The sequence below is a fragment of the Typopeltis vanoorti genome, chromosome 24 (assembly GCF_054136105.1).
Source record: "Typopeltis vanoorti isolate ZY-2024b chromosome 24, IOZ_Tvanoo_1.0, whole genome shotgun sequence".
In the NCBI taxonomy this organism is placed as follows: domain Eukaryota; kingdom Metazoa; phylum Arthropoda; class Arachnida; order Uropygi; family Thelyphonidae; genus Typopeltis; species Typopeltis vanoorti.
In genome coordinates this window covers 14,229,193-14,245,512 of record NC_143572.1, presented here as the reverse complement: position 1 = coordinate 14,245,512, position 16,320 = coordinate 14,229,193, and the positions used below count along the sequence as shown (strand labels likewise).

General features: G+C 37.0%; 1 protein-coding gene across 3 annotated transcripts in view; it reads right to left on the bottom strand.

Annotated features, from left to right (window-relative positions):
* The window catches only part of LOC150092935 (uncharacterized), a 192,724-nt gene that overhangs the window by 70,239 nt on the left and 106,165 nt on the right, over positions 1 to 16,320 (bottom strand). For all 3 annotated transcript variants that reach the window (XM_090413390.1, XM_090413391.1, XM_090413389.1), the window contains exon 7: positions 15,035 to 15,161. In XM_090413390.1, the coding sequence (XP_090269516.1) occupies positions 15,035 to 15,161 (127 nt within the window). The remainder of the gene's footprint in view (positions 1 to 15,034; positions 15,162 to 16,320) is intronic.

Below are 16,320 nucleotides of genomic sequence, written 5' to 3'. Positions count from 1 at the left end.
CGAAAAAATCCAATGAAGAATGAAAATGGATGCAAAGGTTGGCAATAGTTATCACATATTCTTAACAAACATGAAAAAAGTGAACCACACCATCAGTAATATTAAGTATTCAAAATTGAAATCCGATCTGAAAGGGGGGGGGGGAAATGCCAAACTGTTTGAACACATAATACACATAATGCAGCTTTTAGCTAGAATATCTAGCATTCAGATCATCCAAGAAACTTTATGAGCATATTAATGGGAATTTTCTTCATTTGCTAGAAACCCTCGCAAAATTTGATAACACCATGGCATGGCAGAACATTTAAGCAGCATACAAATGTTGACACCAAATAATATTACACATTTAGGGGGTAAAATATAAAAGCAGATAATTAAAATCATTGCAGATGTAATGAATGAAATCATCCTGAATAATGTAAGAAATTATTATTTCAGATGCAACCTGTGATGATGTAAATCATATATTGAAGAGACCGATTGTCAAAATCCATCTTTGTGTGTGTGTGTATGTGTGTGTGTTTCGGGAGTTTTCCAGTAGATCACACGACTAAAGGATTATTTTATTATTTTAGCTAACTGCTTACGAAACTAAATCTGGACAAAAATAATTAGAGGAGTTAGGGATACCACAATCCCTACCTACACATATGTGTCAAAAACCTAACTATTTGCATACAGAAGATCTTGGAAGGATAGGGGTGGGGATAAATATTCTACAGCATCTATATTACTTGTTCTGAGCATACATCAAAAATCACTTGACATCACTGATTTTTTTTTCACATCATCTAAAAACTCTACGACTACTTTTTGGCTTTAGCAAAACATTGCTGTAGAGCAATCCCTCGATTAATGCGTCATTTTTTTTCTATATTCCAAATTCGATTAGCGCCTCTACAATTCAATTAGTACACCTATATACATCTTAAAAATAAATGTTACAGATTTTAAAAATTTTCCATGGCTAACTATTTTAAAAAAATCACTCACCAGGATGAAATAATTTAGTTACCGATTTAAAACACTTTACAAAGTTATTTTTTAATGGCATACTACACTATTTCCATGTTACACTATGTTCCAAATTTACCGCCAAAAATTTATGTCTGCGAATTTCATAGCATTTTGATGATCATATCTCGTGCCTCCTTTGTTATTGTTTTCCTTTTTTATTATTATTATTATTACCTCCAACAAGCATAAATTTTGCAACATTGAACTCACATCCCCATTTCTGTGCCCAATCACTCAATTTATTCAAGTCTTCTTGTAAGGCCACATCTTCACAACTCTTCTTGGTTCGTCCCGACTTTGCATCATCTGCAAACAACTGAATATCACCATCCAAATCTTCACCTATATCATTAATATACAAGTTAAACAGTAATGGCCCCAAAACAGACCCCTGAGGCACTCCACTAGTGACTTTACTTTTACTGGATATTGCTCCTTTTATCACACACACAGCTCATCATACTGTGAACACATTCAAACTCCTTGCAGACACCACACTCTCAGGCAAGGCATTCCAATCATTTACAACTCTGCACAAAAAAAACATGCCTCTCACTTCCCTACTCACATCCTCTTTATACAGTTTCCAGGGATGACCTCTGGTTCTCCTCCAATTTCCCACTATTTTCTGTAGAACTTCTCCAGCATTGATCCTATAACAACCCCTTATCAACTTGTAGGTCCTATCATATCTCCCTTCTTCCTCCTGTCCACTAGACTGCAAATTACATCTTCTCAATCTTTCTTCATATTCGACATTCCAAAGGTCAGAAACCTTAGTTAGTTGCCTTTGGACCCTTTCCAACTTATCTTCATCTTTCTGAAAACCAGGTGACCAAATATGGGCACAATAGTCCATGTGTGACCTAATCAAAGCCTTATACAACAGAACAAGAACCTCCCTACTTCTACAAGTCTGTGTCCTCCACATCATTCCCAGAAGCCTTTGTGTTGTCTTCACAATTTTGGCTATGTGTCCCCCTAAAATTCAGATCCTTATCCACTATCACCCCCAGATCTCTTATTTCTTCCACCTCCAACAAGCATAAATTCTGCATCCCATCTTTGTTTTCCAAATTTTAAAAACTTACATTTTGCAATATTGAACTCACATCCCCATTTTTGTGCCCAATCACTCAATTTATTCAAGTCTTCTTGTAAGGCCACAACGTCTTCACGGTTCGTCCCAACTTTGCATCATCTGCAAACAACTGAATATCTCCATCCAAATCTTCACCTATATCGTTAATATACAAGTTAAACAGTAATGGCCCCAAAACAGACCCCCGAGGCACTCCACTAGTGACTTTCCTTTTCCTGGATATTACACAACTTGTTGATACCTATCAGATAGCCAGTCTCCAATCCAATGCACTAATCTAATATCCAACCCCATCTGCTCTAGTTTGACTATCAATTTATCATGAGGTACTCTATCAAAAGCCTTTGCGAAATCTAAGTATATTACTGTGTATCCTTCTCCTTTGTCCAAGGAAGCAGTCACTTTATTGTAATAAGTAAGTAGATTACTAAAACATGACTCCCTTTAGCAAATCCATGCTGTCCATCAAATGTAATACCATTGTCAACCCAACTCTGGATCATAGTTCTCACAAGCTTCTCTAACAACTTAACCACAACACCTTACACACAGATAGGCCTATAGTTTGATGCTCGAGTTCGATCACCTCCTTTATGAAGTGGCACAATCTTGCCCTCCTTCCGCTCCTTAGGGACTTGACCGAGTACAAGACTCGTATTAAAAAAAATATGTCAAGAGGTGTCAACTCCCTGGCACATTCTTTCAGAATACGTGGTGATATATTATCAAGTCCCACAGCCTTATTAACACCTAGTTTACTCAACTCCCCATACACCTCTTGCTGACTTAAAGTCATTCTCTCCTCCCCATCATCTACTGCTCTCAATCTCTCCATGAAGTCACATTCACAAGATTGAAAGACCTTTATGAATTGTTCATTAAGTATCTCCACCACCATTCTGCAACAGCTGTCTTAATACCATTTTCTCCTATCAATGTCATCCTTCCGGCTACATATCGAAAGAACTCCTTAGGATTCTTTTTGGCTTCATTAGCTAACTGCTGTCCATACCGCTCTTTAGCTACCCTCACCAATCAAGTCACCCTCCTTGCCTGGTCTTTGTAGACCTCATGGAATTGTTTATTTCCACTTCTCTTATGCTGCCTCCACAATGCCCTCTTTCTCTGTATCGCATGCTTAATCTCTTTATTCATCCATCTCACACCTACCTTATTTAACCTTCTCACCCTTGGAATAGACATTGCATCTACCAGATAGTTTTTGAAAATCCCCCAAGCTGCATTGATCTCTTTTCCAGCTAACTCCTCATTCCATGCTACACCAGCAAGCTGTCTCCTGAGCTCTTCATAATCACTCCCCTTGTAGTTCCACATATACCCTTTTCTAACAGAGGTCCTCGCACTGCTGGCAACCACCCAGGTAATCACCTCATGGTCGCTCTCACCAATTGGTGGATGATTTGACACCTCATTTATAATTACATCCACTGATGAGATGACCAAATCCAAGACCCTCAATCCTCGCATGCCCTCTGTTACATACTGTCTAAGGTAGTTATCCCTGAAAAATTCAAGAAACTCATTTTCTTTACTTCCAGTTGCTATCTCATCATTCCAGTCTATTGACATAATTAAAATTGCCCATAATGATCACCCCTTTTCTTATTTGCTTGGCTAATTTGATTATACATTTCATTATCACCACCATCCACATTACTTGGTCTATAACAACATCCAACCAAGTATTTGATTCCATTCATCTCTATCTCACACCATACTGCCTCAAACCCACTGGCACTATTTCCCTCTTGCATCTCTACTTTGTATGGACATAACTTTTTCTCTATCATAAATAGCACTCCCCTTCCTTTTTTACTCCTATCCTCACAAAACACATCATACCCTTCCATCTCTATTCCTGCCAGGATGTCGTCCTCTTCCAACCATGTCTAACTTATTCTGACAATCTTTGGGTGAACAGACACAATTAATGCAACCATTTCATCTGTCTTCTTTCTTATACTTCTAGCATTTGTATACAAACACAACAGCTCATTTCTGGATCTACAGCTAGTTCCACTAATACCACTCACTCGATGTGATCTCTCCATGCTCGACTGGGGCCATTTCCCTTTCTGCTTATTCATTTTAAAACCCTTTTCAATTCCAACTCTTTCCTCTTGATCCCAGGTCATCCCATTTCTTTCCTGTCTACACATGCTCTCACCTCCTCTCGGAGCATCCACCTTTCTCGCGCTGTGTACCCCTGTCCACCCTGAGCCTCCCCGTTTCCCTGCTCCTCTTGCACACCCATTCTCTCATTTTCTATGCTCATACCACTCACTTCCTCATTCATAACCACCTCTTCAATCTCTCCTGCTCTTCCACATCACTTCCCACTTGATCTGATTCATTCTCTCTCACTCTACTCACTTCTCTACCTTCCAGCAGCAGTCTCTCCAAGCAACTCACACCATAACCACTCAAATGCAGTCCATCGCTCCCATACAGTTCACTTCTTCCTTCAAACTCATTCCACACATTAACAAACTGTACTCCCGTCTCCTCACACATTTCAGCCAGCATATCATTCATAATCCTTGCTCTCCACCTCATCTCACCACAGTCATACCTAGGCAACACACTGACTACCCTTCCTGTCACACTATTCTCTTTTATCATTCTAAGCAGCCTCCTGATATCCATTCTGACTTGCTCTTTGTCCTCTGTCAAATCATTTGTGCCAATTAAAACCATCAACTCCTTTGTTCGCTCCCTCCTCATATCCAATGCCTTAATCACTTTACTCATTTTACTGCCTGGAAAAAAAAACCTTGTGCATCCTATAATCCTACACACCTTTAATAATGGAGTTGCCATATAACGCCACTCACTCATCTTTCATTAACTCTTTCGTGCCATCATGATTAGTTTTAAGTTTTTACCCGAATTTTCTTAATTTCATTCTGCATCCATTTCATCTCTATCCTCATCCAATCCAATTCAACTTCCGAATCTCGTGTCACATTCTCTCCATCATTCAGTTTTTCTAATTTTCTAATTTTCTAACTCTCAACACCCTCTTCTCACTTTCACTCTCGTTCATCCTTCTGTGCTTCCATACTTTCGGTCCAACATGCGTCCAACTTTCACTATCATTCATTCTTTCGATTCCTGCATCACACCATTTCCAGTTTCATTCGTTCTCTCAATTTCATTTCCTTCTGCCACTCTCGCCCTTTTTAACATCCATTACGGTTTTTAAAACAATCGTTTTCTTTTTTACTGATTTTTTAACATTCTTTCGCCTCTCTTTTACACCATCCTTCTCTTTCGAACGTGCACTCATTTTCCCCATGACATTCTCACTACTAACACTTTCTGCCATCAATTTCATATTTGCATTCATCAATTCATCGTTCAGGTTACACTTCGCACACACCCCTCCTTCCATCCGCTCTAAACATCCACAAATCATTTATGTAATTGAAAGAATATATATAACACACCTCACACTTAACGAAACGACTGAAGTCTAAATTAAATTCATGGAATGACAAAGCCGGCACAATGTTATTTCCTCTGCCGATTACTACTCTAAGGTCTAATAATAACGAATTTGTAATTAAGTTTAGGCAAATGAAAATCCCAACACTAATAATAATGGTAGCGCACAACTTTTACAGCAGCTCTTATTCAAACAAACACTCATATATACTTAATTATTCCAAGAATATTTATCTCAATCCAGAGCTCTTCTTACACACATCCACCACGCTTGACTCACGAGCGCCCTCTTTTAGAGGGCACTCATGAGCTTATTTTAAAGTATTTTCCCAATCTTTCATCATGAGTAAAAGAATTGAGCCAAAAAAGTGGAGGTGTGAAAATGATTCGAAACTTAATCTCATTGGAAAAAAAACTTAAAATAATAAAGAAAAATGAACAAGGCGAGTCTAGAGCAAAGATAGGACAAGAACACAAACATGGGTGAATCAACTATACGAGCAATTTTAAGCAAAGCTGCTGAATACAAAGAGAAAGGTAAGGCTGCTTCAAATTCATCATGCATGCAGACCACTCGAAATCAAACTATTATAAAGATTGAATTAGAGACTTCTTTCTACATGGATCAAAGATTGTAACCAAAAACGGATCGAACTAAGCACTGACCTTATTAAACCAAAAGCAGTAAGTCAATTTGCAACCTTGAAAAAAAGGGCTATCAATGATGGAAAAGAAAAATTCCATGCTGGTGCTGGGTGGCTTGAGAGCGTTTCAAAAAGACAGATAGCCTACAAAATGTTCTAATTACAGGCAAAGCTGCAAGTGCAGATAAGGAAGTGGTCGCAAATTATCCCGAGATTTTGAAAGAAGAGTTACTGTGACCAACAAATATTTAATGTCAATGAAACCGGCCTTTTTTGGAAGTGAATGCCTTTCAAGACTTTTCTGGCCAAATCAGAGAAATCTCAGCCTGGTTATAAAGTTGCAAAGTCGAATGAAATTACTGCTAGTAATATGCGAGCCATTTGGAAGCACATTCTTCCACATTGTGTAAATGATCTTAGAGGAGTTTCAAATGAATCTAAGTTAATTAAATCTCATTCTGAGAAACTGAGTAATTCCGACCTGCTAAATTTAGATGCACAGCAGGAAGACCCTGAAAAATATGAAGAAAATTTAACCACTGACAGAAGCCAAAAGAGATTTCATAGAAACAATTTGAAAATATTTTTCGTACAATCGAAGTTTTTAAGCAGCAATGCTTAAAGGCTGACCCTGATAAAGAGAAAAGCAGTAAAATTTACAGAAGATTAGAAAAGGCAATAGGGCCATACCGTTAGTTTCATAAAAAAAAAACAAAATGCCTGCCAAATTATGTTAGCTTAATTCTTTGTTAAGAAGTAGAATAATAAATTTATATTCTGAATATGTTTTATTGTCTTCAGTTTCACGGTTTTCCTTTAACTAGGTCCTGAGATATACCCTAATTCTTTTATAAAAAAATTAAGGGTCAAAAAAGAAATTTGAGGAACGAATTATACTTTTTCCCATAGGTTATTAGATTCGATTAGTGCATTTTCGATTAATGTACCTATTTTAAAGAATGCATTAGGCACATTAATCGAGGGATTTCTGTATATTGAAAATACACTTACTGAACATAAATTTGAAACCATCAAACTCGACTTTCCAATCACGTATTCAACATCATATCATTAAAAACTCAAAGGCAGGTATGAATGCACACCTGCACACACTAATTTGGCATGCTGTTTTAAGTAAAATAAATGTAATAAATGAAATGATGCTGCAACCAAATTCAATGTACATAATGCCCTTGAAAGGATCAAAGTGATTAAGAAATTCTTTGTAAAAAATGAAGCAATGATGTTAAGAAAATTATATCATTGATGATAAACAAAAGGATGGACAAACAAAACTAAATTTTACAATCAACTTTTTTTTTTTATGTTGGATACAAAAATATCATTTGTAAAAGAAAGGTGCACTTTTGTCATAATTCTTATTACATACGCCATCTAGAACACTGAAAAGTATTATTCTAGATGGGATATGTCATTTGAAGAATTACGACAAATGTGAAGTAATGCAATATTGATGAGACTTTGATGCATAAGGAACTACAAACTTTGTTTTCTAAACTGCGATATGATTTCCATCGAATTATTGTAATATATATATATGCAATAATAATTGACTGTATGCATTTTTGAATACTTTTGTAGCTGTCCTGATATATTAAACTTTGCCAATATTGGTCACCAGTGGAGTACACAGCTTTTCAAAATTAAAATTCATTTAAAACAACTTAGGCAATGCATTATATCACAAGAAAAAACTGTCAAATCTAGCAATCATTTCTACAGAAAATGAGTCAAAGAATTTTGTTTCTATTCAGCAAAATGTATAATGATTTTATAAAAACAACTATTCTAGTGACGTTGCTAATTATTATGATTAAAAATTCAAATTTTCAAATTTTCAAATTATGAAAAATTAAAAATTTTTTTTTATGGTCATTAATTTGATTTGTATAATTTATACAGTGTTTGAGAAATAATATATTAAAGAAGTTTACTTGAAGAAGAGGTGCATATTTCTAATTTGCACAATGGCCCATTATGGGCTAGTGGCAGTCCTGTTTCCTGGAAGAAAAAAAAAAAAAAAAAACGCATTTATTTTGCTGTTTCCTTTCCATTTTATTTAGGACACAATAACACATGATTAATTCTGCTCACACATTCCTGAATGCCAGCAATGTCAAGTTCCTTTCCTTAATATCTTCCTTTTTAATATGAACTTGCAACCGATGCCATCTGTTCACTTCCCTAATTTTTGTCAAAATTCTTGTACCTGTGGCCTCCAGAGTTCTCAATCAAGTGTTTTATTTTTACCCCAGCTCTCAGATCCTTAAGTTAATATTGGTTTGAACACTGTCTTCTTTACAGGTAGTTTAGTGTTTTGACTAATGCCACTTTCCTTCATAACATAATCCATATACATATGAATAACAGTAGAAATAGTATGTGTGAACCTGTCTTCTTACACCAGATTTTACACCAAACCATCTTCCTATACCTCCATATAATGTCCTAAAAACACAATCTAATTGAAGCATTTTGAACAGCTTTTCTTGGCATCTTAGCATATGCCTTTTGCAAATGCACTAAACTTAAATACAAATCCTTGCATCTCCATGACTCCCTTATACTGCCTGAACCCAGCCTGTTCCTTTCCAGGTTTCTCTTCTGCAATTTTTCTCTTTTCTCAGATGTATGCATAAACCTTTCTGTGAACATTAGAATGGAAATTCCATTCTAATGTTCACAGAAAGGTTTATTCTGTAATTCTCATATTCAGTTTTATTTCCCTTTTTTATAGATGACACGACCAAAACATTCGAATTTGCACACTTCCCTTTCTTTTCAGTTTTTCATTTCTCCAGAAAAATGTAAACAAGGCATTACTATATTCAGTAATGTTGAAAAAAAAAAACTTTTAGATTGGAATTTGTGCAACGTTCATGACATTACTGAAACTAGGCAACATGTAACTAAATGGCTCATGCCTTCTATGTTATATGAGCAGTCATGAGAATTAACTACCCAACCAGCCGCGATGTACGAGGGCTGTTCAATAAGTAATAAGACTAATTTTACTGTCACGAAACCACTCATCACATTATTAATTTCTGTGGAATAAAGAAATGTTGCTGTCTCTATTAACAAAAGAGGTTGATAGATGGCATATACGGGCTGATGTGCCAGAGTGTCACGTGACTAAACGCACGCTTGTTTCCGTGCGCCTATGAGCCACAACCAGTCATCGAAATGGAAACGTCCTTGGAACAGCGTTATGCGATTAAATTTTGTGTGCATTTGCAAAAATCAGCATCGGACACTTTTAACATGATACGCGAAACTTTCCATGATGAAGCAATGTCGAGTGCAAGTGTTTTTCGCTGGCATAAAACTTTTAAGGAAGGAAGGCAAAATGTGGAAGATCTTGAACATGAGGGAAGACCTTCAAAGTCCATCACAGAGACAATAATCAACACAGCAGCGATTATCATCAAGGAGGATCACAGAATTACAGTACGCCAGCTGCATGTTGTCCTGAATATTTCTGTGGGAAGTGTTCACTTAATCATGGCTGAACATTTGGGACTGGAACGTGTTTGTGCCCGATGGATTCCCAAACTCTTGACACCGAATCAAATGCAGCATCGAGTGGATGTGTGCACAGAATGGAAAGAAAGACTGGAACAAGAAGGCTACAACTTCTTAAAACGCATCATTACAGCAGATGAAGCTTGGCTGTATCACTACGACCCTACAATGAAACAACAATGCAGTGAATGGAAGCATCCGTCTTCGCCTACCCCCAAGAAAGCAGAAACTGTAAAATCGGCTGGTAAAGTTATGACCATAATGTTTTATGACTACGAAGGCATTGTTTACCAACATGCTGTAGAACCTGGGAATACTGTGAACGGCTCATACTATGCGGATGTTTTACGGACAATGGTACGGCACGTCAAAAGGAAGCGTCCATTCCTGAAGAATGGCTTATTGCACCACGATAATGCAAGGCCACATATTGCTGGTTGTGTACTGGACGTTTTGCAGAAGAACAACATAGATATCCTACCACACCCTCCATACAGTCCTGATCTAGCACCATGCGATTTCTGGCTGTTTCCTAAGCTCAAGAAACCACTAAGAGGCCGCCATTTCGAAAGCAACAAAGCATGTGTAAAAACTGCGGAGGCGGTTTTGAAAGAACTCTCAAAAAACGGACTTTCACGTGTGTTTAAGAAGCAGATGCAATGTTGGGACAAATGCATCGCGTCTCACGGTAGTTACTTCGAAAAAGACCATGTAAATGATGACGATTAAAGGTAATCTGTTTTCTGTATAAATATCGTCTTATAACTTATTGAACAGCCTCCGTACATTTACATCAACCAAAGCATGAATGAGAAGGATCCTAAAACTTCAATACCACTGATATAACAAGAATGGTTGATATATTTCATCCATATGAACATTTGGTTGGTTAAACATATAGCAACATACAGGTATAAAAAGACAACAATTTCATATAACTTATGTATTTTGAAAGTTTATTTTTCACTTGGTTAGAGTATAATAAATTTAGTTTAATCCTTTATCCAAGTGTGAGCAAACAAAGTTTGCACGAAAGTATCTTCAGGACTGGGGTAAGGTGGTACAACACCAGGGCACTCCTTGCAAAGGTGGAGCAAGTTAACAACACTCCTATCTCAGTATCTCCCATAATGCAAAACACATCTCCTTGCAGATATGTCTAATGTTATGCATTAAGGGAAGGGCCACAACCCAGACTAGTTTTGACCTTTATTGAGGTCTCTTCAGTGGGAGCCAGGCCCAAGTGGAGAAGCATTAGCAGGTCATCTCTACCTATAGGAGTTGCCAAATGGTGTGCCACCCTTTTTTTAATAAATTACTCTGGATTTAGAGAAAGATGTTGAAAGTTTATTTTTCACTTGGTTAGAGTATAATAAATTTAGTTTAATCCTTTATCCAAGTGTAAGCAAACAAAGTTTGCGCCTGAAAGTATCTTCAGGACTGGGGTAAGGTGGTACAACACCAGGGCACTCCTTGCAAAGGTGGAGCAAGCTACCAACACTCCTATCTCAGTATCTCCCATAATGCAAAACACATCTCCTTGCAGATATGTCTAATGTATGCATTAAGGGAAGGGCCACAACCCAGACTAGTTTCGACCTTTATTGAGGTCTCTTTTTAGTTTAATCCTTTATCCAAGTGTGTTTGCTCACACTTGGATAAAGGATTAAACTAAATTTATTATACTCTAACCAAGTGAAAAATAAACTTTCAACATCTTTCTCTAAATCCAGAGTAATTTATTAAAAAAGGGTGGCACACCATTTGGCAACTCCTATAGATAGAGATGGTCCGCGCGGTTAGCCTAGTGGCTTTGTGCTTCGCAACCATATGCCTGGGGAAGGAGTGTCCTAGGTTCGATTCCCGTCGGAGACGTGAGGAGCTGAAGGATCTTCCTCAGCCATAGCCAAGTTAGCCGGTCTTGGGCGCGGGCAGTAGGGTTTTTTCCGCCAGTTTATCTGGCGTTTTTCATCAAGCAAACAGGCAAACCGGCCCCGTGAACACACAGGGATACAGCCAAGAATACCTTGAGGCATAGGAGTGACCATTCTATCCTCGTATTTCGGTTACGAAATCCAAGCATGCTTGGAAGGTTGTGGGCCTTAAAGGCCTGTTAAAGCCATTGGGATAGATATAGATAGAGATGACCTGCTAATGCTTCTGCCTGGTATCTCCACTTGGGCCTGGCTCCCACTGAAGAGACCTCAATAAAGGTTGAAACTAGTCTGGGTTGTGGCCCTTCCCTTAATGCATAACATTAGACATATCTGCAAGGAGATGTGTTTTGCATTATGGGAGATACTGAGATAAGAGTGTTGGTAGCTTGCTCCACCTTTCCAAGGAGTGCCCTGGTGTTGTACCACCTTATCCCAGTCCTGAAGATACTTTCAGGCGCAAACTTTGTTTGCTCACACTTGGATAAAGGATTAAACTAAATTTATTAAACTTATGTATTGTTTCCTGATCATTTTGCTAACAATAAGAGTAGCATATAATGAGCATACTGAGTTCACAATACCATTATTATTTCTAGCACTTCTCTTTTCATTCTTGATAATTTCTCTATTACTGTATTTATGCCAACATTGTGATAGTTTGTCTTTTTATATATATATATATATATATATATATATATTACTCCTACACAGGAGAGGTCATAAAGCTTACAGCATATTGATGCAGTGTGAGCAGAGGTCAAGGGAAGAGTAATCTGTTATTATTCTGTTTGAAGAACAGTAGGATGAATTCTTCAGGGAAATACTTTGTTGAGGAAGGCTATTCCAGAGAAGAGGTAGATGGAATGAGAAATAAATGGCGGCAGCAGCAGTTTCAGTTACTTGGTAATTCAATTGTAAAAAGGTACTAAGTAGCTGTTGTTCATGTAATTGTAGGTTTGGCAGAAAATGAATGCTAGTTCTGAATAGTGCCCATGAAAATATCTATAAAGAAAAATAATGTAGAAAATGCTCATTCTTTGAGACAGTGTCTGGAAAGAATCCACGAGACACAGAGAAGTCATCAATCACCAAATGTCATCTTCTGAACATCATCAAGAATTTTTAGAGAGGTTTTAGGTGTACAACTCCAAATGCGAGAACAATATTCAAGGTTGCACAGATTTGGGATTTGTAGAGAGCAAGTAACTGATGATCGTGAAGCTTGAAATGTGGAAAAGTTTTTGAGGTTGAGAGAAGGCTGTTTATGTATATAAGATAGAGGGTGAGTGAAACAGGGTCCTGAGGAATATCTGCATACATAGGAAAATCCAAAGAAATAACACCTTCCATTACACACAGTGAATGACCTGAGAAACTGGCAGTACAAAAACAAACAAGGGGAAGGCAATTTGCTGAGAAACCCTCAAAGCCAAACTTTATCAAATGTTTTGGAAATGATAAGTGCAATGCCACAAGTTTCTCCAAAGCTTTCGGTGACATGTGTCCAGAGGTGGGCACAATGATGTAGGCAGGGAGATCTGCTGTGGAACTTGACTAGGCAGAATCCATACTGATGGGTCACTAATTAATTGATAATCGTCCAGGTTGAAGGTGTTGAGTACTAACAGCCTTCTACATTATTTTAGACAGCCCTGATGTGACAGCAATAGATCAATATTTTGATGATAGATACTTATCTCCTTTTTATCTGGTGTACAAAAGGCTTGCTTGCTTCCATGCTGTTGGATTGATGCCAGGTTAGCAAAATATAGTGCAGTGGTATAAAGGATAGGTGTTAGTTCAGAGGCACATCCCTTGAGCAGAAATGGTAGGATACCACCATGATTGTATATTTCTGGCAGAAGGCCACAGGAGACATGTGATGCAACATTCCAGGTAAAGTTAGAAGTGATATGCCTTGGTCATATATGCACGAGTTGGATGAGAAGAATGATGTCAGGAGGTCAGTTGTATCTTTCGGTAATGTTGCTTGGTGAGAGAGATGCCAGAGCACAGAAGGGCAGAAATTCTGGCCCCAACATTCTGAAAGGGAATAGACAGCATAACTGTCATTGGTACAGGAAGCACATTTTCTACATTTGGTCTTTTCAAAGCCTGCAGGTATTCTTTTAGCTGGGAAGTGGGGAGAGGATAAAATGATGGTGGAAATGCAAAATAACGTGTACTTTTAACTATTAATCACTGAAAGTAAGTATAAAATAGTGCTTACCTTTTTAACCCAATGATTTTGTACAGATTCATTCTGATACTCATGCAGAGCTTTCAAATGCACCAGATTGTTCAATTAGGGATGGCAGTAACATCTTTTTTTTTTCAGGATATCAAGGTAGCCACGAGCATTGAGTGTTTCTTAAAGAAATGTAGTTGACTAAACTTCTTTATGAAATGAAATCCTAAACTATCTGCAAAGTAAGAACTTAGTATATTTCAGTCTTGGTATAGAAGCCTCTTTAGGTATGCTTGATGTATTGAATTACATCGCGGCTATGTAAGATTAATTTTGACTTGTCCAAAAAAATAAAAAATTTGCTTTTCACTCATTGGTTTTTCAAGCCAAGCAAAACTTGAGTTCTGTTTGGCTTGGCATGCATGTTTTTAGTCATAACACCTTCAAGTTACTGCCGATTAACTGACAACTAACAGTAGTATATAGCTGTGACTTCTTCACAAACATTCACTGATGTATCCTTATGATTTTGGAGTGTTAATCACTTCAAGCAACAGTCATGCTTTTTCACAGATAGCAGCTCTTCCTTCAACTTCCGGGTTTTCTCTTCACATCATTCTTTATATGCGGTTGTTATAATGCCATCATACTCATAAATGATGCAAGTTTACACATAATGTAATACCAGATGATTATGCAATTAACTGTTATTCACATCACAATCACAGACATTTTTGCATATTTCAAATATGAAACACTTGAAAAATGAGACTGTTTCATTTTTGAGCAGGACCATGTCATCAACTGCACTTGGGCTGCTGACTTCAACAATTTCTGAATTCTTGCACCAGCTCCTCCATGATAAAACTTCTATGCTTTACTTAAAAATATATTTCCATTCAGATAACATTCTGAAAAATAATGACACTAGAATGTATGACTAAATTCTATTTAAATATATTTCAAATATGTTAAACAATCCATACACAACCAAATCTGAAATAAAGGAGTACATGTTATATATGTCATCGATGAAATAGTGGAGGACTGATATATGAATAAGCATAGATTATACAAATTTAAATTCTTATTTGATTTGATCACTGCAAAGAGTACTCTGTAAACTCACCTTTCAGTTGACGGAGTATCTCAGCATTAGTGGCATTTAGTTTACTAAGATTAAGAGAAGCATGTTTTGCTGTTGTTTCAACTTCCAGCTTTATCACGGTCTGGATTTTCTCAATGACTCTCTGACACTATAATTAAAAAAAAAAAAAAAAAAGAGATTATATAAAAAGATCCCAAAAACTTTTATTTAAAGTTATTCTTTAATGCAAGGATATCTAACTGGTGGCCCATAGACCACATATATAGTTCAAGCTTAGCTATATACAGCTCCCAAATTGTTAATATTTATTTAAGCTAGTATTTTGGATTGCTATCATGTTTCTTTGCAGGTTTAATCATAAAAAAATGTACTTTATTGCCAGCATTCTGCTATTACTGAGGCATTTTAGAGGAAAAACAAGCATAAAGCATAATAATCATAAAAAGTACATACTGAAGAAAAATGAGTAAGAGTGAAATATTCAAGGTAGTGTTTTGACTGTCTCAGAGCATGCAGTAAAGGTCTGCTGATCTTTGTTATTGTTTTGGGTGGACTACAGTCTTAATCTTTGATGCTTTCATGCAGCCAAATCAGAAGTGTTCTGCAAAGCATATGCTGATTCTAAGAACATGCCTTGCACTTTTGAAGTTGTGGTTTTTCTTCTCCTTATGAAATTATAAAAAAAGTACTTTATTGCCAATATTCTGCTATTACTGAGACGTTTTTAGAGAAAAATTGCCTCAGTAATAGATAAATGGTGGAAGATTTCATCTTTAGGAGAGAGAAGCTTAAGGCTAGTTTAAATACTGGTTTAGAAATGGTTTGTGTATACATTTTTTTTTTTTTTTGGTTTCAGAAGCCTCCCCTTTCAACAAATGCAAGGGACTACTATTGTTTTTAAGGTGCATGTTATTGGGGGGCTCAAATCTTTATTTTGTAGACTGTATCCATTAACAGTCAAACTATTAATGGATTTATTCTAATAGATGCATTCTCATCTCTTTTAGAGTATGATGTCATTGCAGCAAATAGCTCAGCTGTGTGTGTGTGTGTTAGTATTTTTATTATGGCATATGGTTGTGCAGGATGGTGGTATAATAATATTCGGGTACCTGTTAGCGTGTCTATACATTTACTGCCAATACCGTAAATTTTATTGTAAGGTTTAAATTGTTTAAATGGAGCTTAGCACTTCTCTTTCTCAAATGACTATAATAAAGTTAGAGAGAGAGAGAGCAAAAGCAGTAGCCAAGCAGCCAGCTATGTCCATGACTCGAGCCTGCTTAATACCACATGGGATATCTTAT